We start from the raw sequence: 13,696 nt of genomic DNA on the forward strand, positions 1-13,696 counted from the left end.
CTTTTTTCCCTGTTCTCTACATTTTACTGTGCTCTGGGATTCATAAGCCATTGCTCTACTGGGAATTTCATCCTTTGATATTTCACATGCACCATGAGTTAGGAGACCACCTGTGGAGGAAAAAATATTTTACAAATATATATATATATTTGTGTGCGAATATGTATGTGTATATGTGGACACACAGAGTGTACTTAGAGATGGAAAGAAAAAAGAGTCGGAATAAAACAACTAAAAAAATTAAATAATAAAATCTGAGAATATTTATATTTCCCATAGTTCTTATGGAAATATATCCCTCAGGGATGTCACAGGTGAAGCCCAATTTTTCCCCACTTCACCACTATGCAAAGACCTTACTTCAAAGTCCCTATTTTGTTGAAAAAAATTAACAAAAATCATAATACATCTGAGAAAACAGCTTCTAATTGAAGATAAGTAAGAATTTATTTGAGGAAATGAAACCAAACTAAAGAATGTAGATAACTGTCAAGTGCATGCTTCTATCCCTTTGAAAGTTGTCTGCAGACTCTCGGAAATGAAGAAAACAAGATTTATAAAGTATTTCCAAAGTTCATTTAATGCAGTTTCCTACTTCTGAGCATTCATACCCTTGACAGATTACCTCCGTCTGGGACCCCTTGATCAGGCTGACTGATTTTAGGATATAGAAAGAGCCAATTCTTTGACGTTAGAAAGCCCTGGAGTTGAATGTTAGGCTTGCTTTTACTAAGTGATCTTTTGGAGGTTCAATTTCCTTATCTCTAAAATGGTGATTTTAATATCAAAACGTATTGAGTTGTACTGCATATTAAATGAGATAATGCGTGAATCTAACAAGGAAAGCACTCATTAATAACTTAACAAATTACTGAGTTCTCACTATGCGTTGGTGTCACTCAAGACTCTAGGATTGCGCAGTAGACCAGAAGAGCATGGTGACAGCCACGCTTGGAGTTTAATTTTCAGATATGAATTTCTCTTCATAAAATTCCATAGAGTGTTAGGAAAGAGAGTGGTTACCAAGAAAGACATTGTATTAAATGGTCCAAAGATGACTTCCACCATCCTGAGAAAGAGATGACCAACAAAGGGTGTCTCATGCAGAGGGCCAAAGTTAAATATTCCAGAGAGCATAATGTGTGTGAGGAGAAAAGAGCAGGTGAGACACTGACACTTATTGAGAAATGGACAAGTCAGGGGTGGAGGTCAGGGAGCAGTAGGGGCTCCATCTCTACTGGGCTTTTCAGCTCATGGGGAAGTGGTGGATCTTATGACATGTTTGATGGAAGGTGGCTAAGTGTTTAGGAATTCACTCTAGTTCCCACTCTGTTTGGAAGGGGGTAAAAGCAGAGTCAGGGAGGGAGGTGACTTTGGAGATTACTGCAGTGGTCTATGAGGGAGAAGTGGTAGCTCAGATAGTGTCTCTCTGAGCTGCTTATTCATTGTTCCCCTTGTTTTTGACTCTCCCTGTCATTTCATTCAGTTCTCCCTTTGAATCTGCAGAAACTCCTACCTCTCAGGTCCAACCACAAATAAGGAGAGCCTGTCCTTGACAATCTGACCATTGTCAGAACATTGATCATTGATATGTATCTGTCCTCTCCTCCCCGCTTCCGGTTGGCCTTGGATTCGATTTTGTACTTTTTTAAGGAACAATCCAATAATATGACACAGTGAGCCATGTGGGAGTTTATGGCACGGGGCTTCCTTTTATCTCACAATACATGTGTCCTATAGGGGACATTCACATCCTCCAACGATGTCTAACACACAGACAAAACCAGAAACTCCCACAGGGGAAAGTTCAGGGTAGCTGAGAGATGAGGATAAATGCTTTAGAGGGGAAAGAGGGGGAGAAAAAAAGAGGGAAAGGGGAGGGAAGGAGGAAGATAGAGATTGATTAGTAGCTGGATGCAGCTCTGATGTGTTGCTAAAACAGTGTTTCTTGAGCTCTAATTTGCACGTGAATCCCCTGGGTTCTTGTTAAAATTCAGATTCTGACTCAGTAGTTATGGAGCAGGGCAGAGATGCTCCATTGCTCACAAGCTGTCCTGTGGTATAAATGCTCTTGTTCTGTAGAGCACACTTTGAGTATTGATGCCCTAGAGCACATCAGCTTAGCAGGCGCTCACCCTGTCAGAGTTTATGTTCTTAGTTACAAGTTAAGCTATGTCCTGCTGAGTTAATCCTGGATTCTTTATCAGCACCATTTGACTAGCTCTGTATTTACTTGGATCATACGTAGTAATCTGAACAGAACTTCAAGAATGCACTTCAATAGGTTTCAAGAAAAAAAATCCAAAAAATATGTTACTTTTATGGAAGGAAGATGTGCTAAAAAGAAGGAAAACATTACAAATAACAAAGTCCTGTTGCTGGTGAGGTTTCTTAAAGCAAGAAATATGACATTATATAGGTCAAGCTCACTAGAGTTTGTGATGAGGGACCTATCTGTATTTATAGCTTATCTGTGTTGTTCATAGTTTAATTCTAAATCTTAGAAGATCATTGAATCTGTGGCTTATTAAACGGGACTATAGCTGAAGAACTTCACCAACATACCTCAAAAAAATTAAAGAAAACCTGCATGCTGTCATCCAAGGCTTAGCAGTTTTCAAGGATGTTAATTTTGTTAATGATTCCTGGGTAGTGGATTTGAGTTTTTGATCTCTGAACCTCCAGTTTTCATTTAGAAAACTTTATTACCCTTGTTTTTAAACTAACTCCCCAGCTTCCATAGTTATCTGTGGAAACATAATAAAAACTATGTGGGTGAAAGTTCTTGAACAGTTGGTCTCTGAGCCACATTCTACTTTCAGCCTTGCAACCTACAGGTCTCTCTTGTTCCCTGCAGGGTCCTGCTGCGGGTTCTGTGTTCTGCTTGATGGCTAATATGTTCTCCTTTGAAGTGGCTAGTCCAGAAATTCATTACTCGCCTTGATTAAATGGAATCATAAGATGTATCAACATCCCTGTAAACCATATAACTTAAATATTTCAGATAAAGTAGCCTGAACAATTTTAAGCACACAGGTGTATGTGACATTAATAATCTGTTGTTAAACTAAATGCCATCTCCTCATTCCTGGTCCCCAACAGGACAACTTCTGAAAATGCAAAAGCCACTCTTTTCCTGTGTTCATCCATCCGAAATACAAAGAAAGTGTGCAAAGAATAGACAGATTAGAGACTGTAAATTATTTTTATTTATGTAAACAGTGATATTTAAGATTTGAAAGTATATATTTCCATTAAACACTGCAAACATTTTCTTTTTACCTACTCTTGAGTCAATAAGATGTATCTCTTTTAAAGACTTAGTGCAGATGTTCAATTGTACCTCTGGTTTCCAGAGTTTATATGCAGCACTGAATTCTCCATTTAACGCAGTATCCATAATCATACTCAACGTCATCACAAAATGTTTTACATATTCCTTTCACTTCTTGGCATCTCTCAAATCTATACTTTGGTTCAAGTTCACTTCTGGCTGCAATCAAGAAAGACATCTAAAGTCAGCAATCTAATTTTTTTACTAAAGGGAAAAAACAACGTGTTCTACTCATGAGATCATTTGTGTAGGAGATGGAGTGTTTGAGATGTCAGGTTGTTTTACAGGACAATTTACCAGTTGTTTCAAAAGGTGACAAAGATACAAACATTTCACTGGCACAAAAAGTGTACATCCTTATCTTACAGCTCACATCAGTATTAAATTTCAGGTGGCTTCTAGGGGCTCTTACTCCCCTATCTTTTTTTCTTACTTCATTTTTTCATTTCATGTTTTCTCAATTTTTTAAACCGATTCTTATTTCCTCCTCACAGTATCATTTGTTCAACACTTTCTTCTCCATTCCAGATCTTACTCTTAATTGAAATCTTTTTCATTATACTAGAGCAAATGGATTTGTTCCTTTCAACAGTCTACATCACATAATTTAGTACTTAATTGTATGTATTTTTTTAAACATTTGTTTATTCTTGCAGCCAAAATATAAACCCCTATGTGATAGTTATGGTTTCTTCTGATTCTTTGTTATCTCCTACCCAGTATATCCCCGATAACTGGAACACAGTAGGCATGAAAATACTTATTCATAGAATAATTTATTAAAAAGTAAGCTACCTTAGATATGCACATAGAAACACAGTTTTGTTGTATATTAAGTATTTAGTAGAAAGTGGAGCCCCCTGTTAGCTTCTAGTTTGCCGTGAGTCATCTAGGACAATGCAAAGAAAGATGTTCTGAGATTCCAAAGTCACAGTTTCCTGTTCATACACTAAATCAGGGATCCCCAACCCCTGGCCCGCGGCGGTCAAGAACTGGGGCCTCAGAGCAGGAGGTGAGCGGTGGGTGAGGGAGTGAAGCCTCATCTGCGGCTCCCCATCGCTCCCATTACTGCCTGAACTATCCCCCCACAGCCCCCTACCCCGTCTGTGGAAAAGTTGTCTTCCACGAAACTGGTCCCTGGTACCAAAATGGTTGGGGACCGCTGCACTAAATTATAGTACACAGAAGCTAAGGTTTTATTTTTCTTAAAGATTCAATTGTACTGCAACCAATGCTTTAGAATAGAAGACACTTTGAAGTCAGGCTTATTTCTTTCCCCTAAATTTTATCATAGTATTTATTTATCTTGGATAAGTCATTCCACCCATCTGCCCTACAGACTATAATAAATATAGCTACCATACATACATTTTGAATATTAAATTTTGCATATGTGTGTGTGTCAGGAAAAATACCGCAGAATACTTTCATTAAAATTTGGAGAATTAATTGAATTGAATTTAGATTAAAATTATATAATGTCAACTCATAGAACCGAATTGTCTGCCTAGAATCTAACTGAAATTCAGAATGGTGTTTCATTTCATTCCATGTGGCAGGTGTTTGAGTACCTAGGATTCTCCAAGCAGTAGGCTGAGAACTGGCCAGTAACTTCAGATGTAGAGAACATAGAGAAGACTTCACATATACTAACTCTATTATTAATAAAGTCAGTAGGAAAGAGAAAGAAGTTAAGCTTAAAGTGCAAGAGATTGTCAGGAAGGTTTTGACATGTGAATATATGTACCTTCTTTGGGAATGGGAAGATAATTCATGATGAGACAATCTCTGGCCATTGATGAATTTTGGTGAAATCTGAAGTTATATTTAACATAATTTAAAGGAGGAAAGGGTGTGCTGCATGATTGCATTTTGCTTTTCTAAAAGTCTTTTGCCAGGGTAGTACTTTTTAAACTAATCAACATGCCTGAGACCATAACATCTTGTCAACCCATCAGATCTATGTTATGTTAAATTCAGAAAAGAGAAGTGTGGATTTATAGAGATCATGAGTAACATTAAAATATTCTAATGTTGCTTTCACTTTCTCATTTTTTCAAAGAGTAGAAACGTTTTAAATAATAAAGAAATGTATAGAACTATATGATCTGGAAACAAAGAGGGTGCATTGAAAAATTGGTTCTATCACACTTCTTAGTTATTTGAAAATAAGATACCTGTTTAGAATCACAGCTATGTCAGGTGAAAACTGTGAGTGAGAATAACACATCCTCAGAGCATTGTTGTGAAAATTGGTTATGTGACGTGTTAGAAACTGTTCAGTGCTATACAAATGTCACCCATGAGCACATAAACATTCATGTGAGGTGATTGAAACTAGCTGATATATACTACATATAAGCAAAAATAAGTAACTGGAGGAAGGACACATAGCATCTCTTTCGCCTTCTAATATGTCTGCACTTTTTAAACGTAACTGGAGAAATGAAGTTGATGATAACAAATTTTCATGATAAGAAAAATATAAACACTAGTTTGGAGGCCCCATAAGGAGTATATGTTCTTGAAAGATTTCTGGGAGTCTGGGCAAGAGTGAAGAGCTACAATTATGGTGGCAGTATATGGTGGACAGCAATGTGACACGTCCTGCTTGCCCATATGCGTATGGACAGCTCTTAGAAAACCGAAGGTTCAAAGCTCAGTGGTTCCCATAGAGTTTATTAAATGTTAGTTTTCCCAAGTTCTGTGGGGGGTTCTTCAGCCTCCCAGAAGAAATGTCCGGCATGTATCTCCCCATCTCCGAGGAGATGACTGTTCTGCCCATCTCATGATACTCTGGGCAAGTAGAAAGGAAGAGTTGAAAGTAAGAAGAGGTGGGTTTGGAGGATGTCTGCTCTCACTGGGTCCAAGTTTAAATCAATGTAGAAACAAGGCCATAGGTTGTTTGGAAGTTTGGACAATATTGTATTTTGAAAGGGTATGGTCTTTCAGAACCAGATAGTACTATGTTTCAATCCTGTGTACTCTACTTACCAGCTGTGATATATTGGACAAATGATTTAGTCCACTGGATTTCAATTTCCTTATGAAATTGAGGGTTTCGTGAAATTTGAAAAGTTATAATGAGATGAAACACGTAAACTCCTTTTATAGTATTAAAAAATGAATAAGGTTTCAAAATCAGGTTATTCTCCTACCCATTGTTTTTACTTCCCTTTTGCATTCACCCTTAAAACTGACCCCAGATGAAACACTGTTATCAGTGCTTGTGCCCTGCTATAGTGCAAGCTGTCTTCCATCAAGCAGGCTGTCTGCCTTGTTTACTGATTTATTTCAGCATGTAACAAAGTGCTTGAAACAACATACTCAATAAATGTGTAAATAACTGAAAAAATGGGTGAGTGAACAAATATGTCATCATAGAAAGAAATCTAACTGGTGTTATATACTGAAAACCTCTCTGGACTTTATTTATTACAATCTCCGTCAGTTATTTCCTTTATCAACTGAGCAAATGACTTAACTCCTATGCTAGTTTCTTCAACTGTAAAATGTGTTTAATAATAACTGTGTACTTCAGAGGCTTGTGTGACAATCGAATAAGATAACACAAATGGAACTAGTTTGTAGCCCCCAAATTAGTAAAGTAAGTTTTTATAGTCAGTATGAATGATTTATAGGTTTGTGGCAAGTTAAAGAAAAACCCTTTATTAACTCACCGGTTTTTCTTCATTTTCACTATTAAATGAAGAGAATACCTTCTCTCCTGATTCACACAGCACACATTTAGTAGGCAACTATGTTGTACTTGATACTGTGCTGGATGCAGATGAAAAAAATAAATAAAATAATTAAGCTCCAGAAGACAGCCAGTGTCTTTAGTTGGGAGATGATGACATAGAAATGAAAAAAATACAATATCACTTGTAAAGGCAATTCTGATATATAAATAAAATGTCTTCACAGCATAAAATAAGGAGCTCTTCCTAGAAAGGTCTGTTTTTTACTAATACTACTATAGCTACTACTACCATAACCGTTATTAACAGCTATGCTTGACTAAGTGTTCTTTAGATTTCAGGTTCTTTACTAAGCAAGTTATTAATATATTCACTCTCTGATTTAATACTATAATAACCTTATGAGATAGGGATAACCATTCCCATTTCACCCATAGGACCAAATGATAGATAGATAGATAGATAGATAGATAGATTAGATATAGGCATATCTCCTAAACACAGATATGGTGTTTTGAAAGAATTTATGATACATGCAGAATGGTATCACTTTAGCATAACTGAAGTGATGTGGACACAGACTTCATAAAATACAGAGTCAAACTGGGTACAGGTGGCAAAAGACCTGCAAAACTGAGGAACTGAATATTGTCATGAATGGAGAGGTGAAACTAGAGAGATTTAAAACACCATTTTCTCTTTAAGGGAGTAGAGTTTTGTAGCAGAGAAGCTAGTTAGACAGTTTTTAGAACATTCTAAATACAAAATAATGAGAAATAGAATTGAGTTAACGGGATTTAAAATAAAGAGGAGAAAGTGAAGTTAGGAGATATTTATGAATTCGAAGGAGCCCAACTTGGTAACTTTTGGATTTGGGAGAAGAGTACTGCTGGAAAGCAGAGCAACAATGATATCAAGTGTTTTAGCTTTTAATACTGTGTAGTTGATAATAGCAGTTAATGAAACAGAGAATAATAAGAAGAGGAAAGACTTTACGCTTTGTAAGAAGCTCTATTTTTGACATATCGGGATTAAAAAATTTGGAAGCTGGCCGAATACATAAGTTCCAGAAGTAGTAATAAATATAGCTTTGTGGTTTGGGAAATATATTGAGAAAAATGCTTGCTGATAGAAGAAGTCATTGTAGTAAACCAGATTATCTTGGGAAAGCATATCAAACAAGAAGAAAGGAGATTCAGGGACAAAACACTAGAGGTCATGGCATTCAAGAGACTATCAAAATGGAGAAGTCAGTTAATAATTGTCAAAATAGTGACCAACTCTAGCCATGTGCAGAATTCCAGCAAGATGAAGAATTAAAATAAGTCTTTGGGTTTGCTTTTTGGAAAACTTTTATAATATTAGCAAGAAGATTTTCAGTTAATTGAAATGGATAAATGTATTGGGGAGAAGAGTATAATATTTGATAGAGTGGAGACTATGAGTCTAGGCTACTTTTTAAGAAGGTTTGGTAAAGAATAGAATAAGGCAGATTAGAAAATAGCTTAAAGGAAAAAACTCTCATAAAATCTGACTAATATCCCCCTCTGTGATGAAGTGAGAGAGTGGCATTGACATATATACACTACCAAATGTAAAACAGATAGCTAGTGGGAAGCCGCCGCATAGCACAGGGACATCAGCTTAGTGCTTGGTGACCACCTAGAGGGGTGCCCACATAAGGAGGGTGGGAGGGAGATGCAAGAGGGAGGGGAATATGGAGATATATGTATACGTATAGCTAATTCATTTTGTTATACAGCAGAAACTAACACAACATTGTAAAGCAATTATACTTCAAAAAAGATGTTAAAAATATATAAATCTGACTAACTCTACTTTACATATCCATAATCCTACCATTCCTCACTGTTTTTATTGTTACCACCCTGCTACCATCATGTATTACCCATATTATTTCAATACCACCTAATCATGAAAGCACTTCAGGGATGTTTTTTTAAAACGAAATTCAAATCATGTTTTTCCTCTGGCTGAAACTCACTGGATTTCTCTCAGAATAGAAGGCAAGATCCTTTCTAGTTCCTAAAGGCTCTGGATAATCTGTATATACATTTCCCTTCTGACCAGCTTACCCATGACTCTCCTCCTAAGTCACTCTTTGCCAGCTACCCTTGCTTCACCGGCATTCCTCACAAATCTCAAGTATGTTCTCATGATCAGTTCTTTGCCTTTCTCATTATTTTGCTCAAAGGTCACTTTCTCAATAAGGGACCCCTGAAAAATCCTATTTTAAATTATTACAGCCCAACAGCATTTTGGGGTTCCTTAGCTCTGTTTGATTTATCAACAGAGAAATTTGCTTATTTATTTGCTTATTTATTATGTTTACTGTTTGTATTTGTCTCTACCTCTAAAATATGGCTCCAGAAATATAGGGATTATTGTTTGTGCTGTTTATTGATGTGTCCCAATCTTATTACATTATGGCTGACACATAGTAGGTTCTCGATGAGTATTTATTGAACTGGTAAATAAATGAGGGGGTGAGGAATGCAGAATCTAACTCACATATTTTCAGTATTATGAATTGACATTGATCTTGGGAGCGGATCCCATGTTTTATTCATTTTTTAACTCTATCAGTTGAATAGTACTTAAAACTCAGTTTGTAATCAGTTAATAACAGTGCCTTAAGACACAAGGTGTAATTTTTTAATCTTCAGATCTAAAACCCATGACATCATACCTGGGAAGAAGCAAGCCCTTAATCAAATGCTGTCTGAATAAATAAATTATTAATTGGAATTAGATTTTGTTCTTGCCCAAGGACATTGAGGTGAAATTAATTCTGAAATAGATTGGGTTTGAATGCATGATATCATGCTGGATGTTAATTCTTCTCTTCCTAGTCCTGTTCTGGAATTTGATGGTTTCAACATAATGCTTTTAATTGATTCAGGTGTATATTGAGCTACTAAATAACAACAAAAATATGTGATACCTCGTGGTGTCTATTTCATCAAGGTCTCTGCCAATCAAAACTTACAGAAAACTAAAAGTAAAGGGAAATACATAATGTCATCAAAATTCAGATTCTGGGCCAAAGGAGGGGAAAATGCAAAACTTTCAGCTTTTTAGAGCAAACTAGTTTAATTTAAGATTATCTAACTGTTTGGTCAGTAAATGCAATGAAAATTACAGTGTATGAGCAAGAAAGTTTCCAGAAATCTTTGCATTTATAAGTATTTTCCCCCTTTTTTCTTTTCTTTTTTTGTTAATAAATTCTGAAGGCAATATGAATAATCAGTGACACCTGTTTCTTTTTAAGAAAGCTGGCTGCAGAACTTCATTAAAGGGGCTTCTAGAATTTTCAGTTGATATCACAAAGAACTAAAAGATTTCCACAGGGAAGAATATTAATTTCATACTTGATGTGCATTCTTCAAGACTGTCACATTTGTCCCTTGTGCTGAAGGCAGAAGCTGGTAGCTTGAATGTACACTGGGCTACACAAGGAGAGACCAGATCAAAAATTTAGATGGTTTTGGTTTTCTCTGTCAAGCACTGAAAGATGGGGGGGGTCTACCAGTACAGACTAGTTCACATGCAGAAGAATCTCAAGTGTCTTCCAAGAAACCTCTACCCATCTACCGCTTCTGGGTGATCACTAAAACATTCAATTCTTACTTGCTCCATACTGCTAGTATATTAGCCTTCTCAATTTTCCTTTACAGGCTTTGATGTAATTCTGGCTCAGTATCTGGTCAGGTAGGACAAATATCAATAATAATCAAACTTTCCTATGGAGCATTTATTTTACTAATCTCCTTCTCAGTGTGGCTGATATATTTATTGTTCAAAAGTTAGGCTAATCTTTTTCTGGGACCACCAACATAGCATCATCTCTAGCTCATTTTTAATAACATTTGAAAAATTCAAATAGATATTTGTTCTCATAAAGCATGGAAAATTTATTGATTATCTGAAAACATTGCTGATTTTTTTTGTCTCCATTTTTATTTTTAAATTTCTGTGAGAAAGAGTGCTTAATTATAAACCAGTGGCTCTAAACCAGGAGTGATTTTGCCCCCCTAAAGGGCATATTTAGCAACGTAGGTAGATATTTTTGGTTGTCACAATTAGGGGAAAGAGTGCTATCGACATCTGTTGGGTGAAGGCTAGGGATGTGGAGAAATGTCTTGTTGCTAAAGATACAACGCACAGGACAGCTGCCACAATAAAGAATTGTTGGACTAAAATATCAATAATGCTAAGGTTGAGAAACTCTTTTTAAATGAATATTGTAAAAATACTTTTGAAGACATTTACACTGCAAAGCAACACATTGGACAAAATCTATTTTAAGTTATTAAAATGTGAAATACAATGCATGTAGGCCTCCAATGTATGCCTAGCAAATAATTGTTTCATAATGGGAACTCATGTTTATTAAAATAAAACTAAAAATTAAACAGTCCCTCATGGTAGAAATATATCTAGAAACTTTATCTAAATAGGGGAAAATTATTTCCCCATGCACTTCACTGTAATAGATAATGCTTAGTAGGAACATAGACCCTTAGATCTCATATTTGCCTTTAGAATATGGGATGAGACACCATAATACAAATATCAAGAGAGCAGCTGGGGCCTGGAAATACTTGTATCCTTCTGAGTCCAAGTCTGGCCCACAGGTATCCACTCAATAGATGTCCTTTTTCTTTACTTAAATGACCAAAGGATTATTTAATTTTATTTTGGGAGGAAGGGAAATTTCTAACTGTTTTATTACTCTGTTGTGGTATTGATGATTTTTTTTCTAAAGCATTCTGAATTGATACAAATTACTAAACTGCATGTCTAAACTCAGAAAAGAAGCTGGATTTGCGTTTTTTGAGTAGAAAATGTATGATCCACTTGTATTGTTGAGAGGATTGTGGGGAAACCTCCTGCTCTGTGTATCTCCTTAGACAGGGTCACCTCTCAGGACGGAGGGGCTGAGTTCAGTTGTTAGTCATAGTTTCTGAGTTCCTTGGTCAAAATATTTAATTACATGTTGTCTCTTCTCCTTTATGAAACTATTTTCTTCCCTTTTCACTCCCTCTTCAATTGCCTGATGCAGATTTTTCTCCGCTACATAAACAATATGGCTAGAAAATGGAGTTGATTGTGATTTTCCCCTGCTCTTCTGTTCTTACACTCTGTCATTCTCTCACTCCAGCTCTGTCTCGCTCAAGAGAAGGAGCTGCACTCTCAAGGTCTTGCTTCACACATTCAGTGGATTTATATTTTTGTCATGGGATAATCTACAAGCAGCGTTTAATAATAATATAACAGCACATCTCGATTGGAGGCTTGTATCTCAGAAATAAGATGGGTCAATACTTCTGATCTATGGTTTCTCCCAACATTGCTGATGTCAACTAGCACAGGGCCCACAGAAATGTGAACAGTTCTTGAAGAACTTCCATAAAATACATCTTGCTTATTTCTGGTACCTAGAGATCAAGAGAAAATGCAGTGTAAATGTGCCAGATAACGCGTGTGACATAGAACCACTTCTGAACGGTTCACTATTCAATTTTATTTAATTCTTTATGTATGACTGTGATACGCAGGCCCAGAAGGATGTGCTGAGGATGTGAAGGGAGACTTAATAACACTGGTCCTTTCTTCTCGGAGCACGTGTCTCTTTCTTTTCTTCTGTCATCTTTACTTCTGCAAGCAGCAATGAGTTCCAGGTCTTATGCAGTAAGCAATCCTAACTTCAGTGTTATGGCACTCAGGTTTACATCGACCGTTACCCCTTCTGCACTCTCTCCTCAAATCCAAGCTACCATAGTGAGGGTATCTTTTTCTGGCTGTAAGAAGGAAACAATGACTGAAATTAGCAATATAGCTATGACACACTCATCTTTTCAAAGGAGAAAATCCAATAAGCAAACGAGTGTAGAGTAGGGCCAAAGAAAAAGCCCCCTTCTAATTTATGACTGTGAAATTCTTACTGAGGAAGTTTAAGTGAATGTCCTGTCCTTTGTTGGTGCAAGGTAAATCCTGGAAATTAGAGAGTGTCTTGGACTTCATTTAGCCGTGCCAGCTTTCTTTTTTACAAGTGACTGGGTAGCAACAGAAGGATAGTTCCAAGTCAACAACAAAAGTCCACATAATTTATCTCCCTCTCCCACACACATTATTTAGGCTGACTGTTGTGCTTTATGAGTTCTCCTTCAAGAGATTTCTACTGCAGCTTGATTTTACTTTTCTTTAATGTCAGGAGCAGCAATGTTAGACAATTTGTCTGAATTCCTACAACTCCTTTGTATATCTTGAGATTTACTTCCCCCCAAAGAAATGAACTTAGAGATATATTTGATGTCAGCATTGATTTTTTTTTTTAAAAGGAGAATGACTAGAAGATGGGTCCATTTTTGCCCATTAGATGATTTCTGAAATTACCAGTGCTCCAAGTTCCGTGTTTTATCTTATAGTTTGGAGGTTGACTGTCACTAGAAGCTGATTATTTAGGACATTTGGGGATACTCAGGGAACTGGGAGATATTGGACTATAAGATCCATTCTTGCACTGTTGGTGGGAATGTAAATTGATACAGCCACTATGGAAAACAGTAGGGAGGTTCCTTAAAAAACTAAAAATAGAACTACCATGTGACCCAGCAATCCCACTACTGGGCATATA

General features: G+C 36.5%; 2 protein-coding genes across 2 annotated transcripts in view; both read right to left on the minus strand.

The window, feature by feature from the left end:
• Nucleotides 1–3,359: 3,359 nt before the first annotated feature.
• Nucleotides 3,360–3,689, minus strand: LOC112064313 (beta-defensin 110-like). Its single transcript, XM_024121745.1, has 2 exons — nt 3,632–3,689; nt 3,360–3,493 (listed from the first exon to the last, which is right to left on the minus strand). The coding sequence occupies exons 1-2, from the start codon at nt 3,687–3,689 to the stop codon at nt 3,360–3,362; spliced, it is 192 nt and encodes a 63-aa protein (XP_023977513.1).
• An 8,824-nt stretch (nt 3,690–12,513) lies between these two features.
• LOC102980317 (beta-defensin 110) overlaps nt 12,514–13,696 on the minus strand; it is a 5,718-nt gene continuing 4,535 nt past the window's right edge. The window contains exon 2 of the mRNA XM_007101914.3: nt 12,514–12,860. Coding sequence (XP_007101976.1) covers nt 12,712–12,860 — 149 coding nt within the window. The 3' untranslated portion in view covers nt 12,514–12,711. The remainder of the gene's footprint in view (nt 12,861–13,696) is intronic.

The sequence above is a fragment of the Physeter macrocephalus genome, chromosome 18, assembly GCF_002837175.3.
Source record: "Physeter macrocephalus isolate SW-GA chromosome 18, ASM283717v5, whole genome shotgun sequence".
In the NCBI taxonomy this organism is placed as follows: domain Eukaryota; kingdom Metazoa; phylum Chordata; class Mammalia; order Artiodactyla; family Physeteridae; genus Physeter; species Physeter macrocephalus.

Coding starts and splice junctions, on each gene's coding strand:
- LOC112064313 (XM_024121745.1), bottom strand. CDS start 3,689: ATGTACACTTTTTGTGCCAGTGAAATGTTTGTATCTTTGTCACCTTTT. Junction 3,494..3,631: donor GTCACCTTTTGAAACAACTG/GTAAATTGTCCT, acceptor TCTTGATTGCAG/CCAGAAGTGAACTTGAACCA.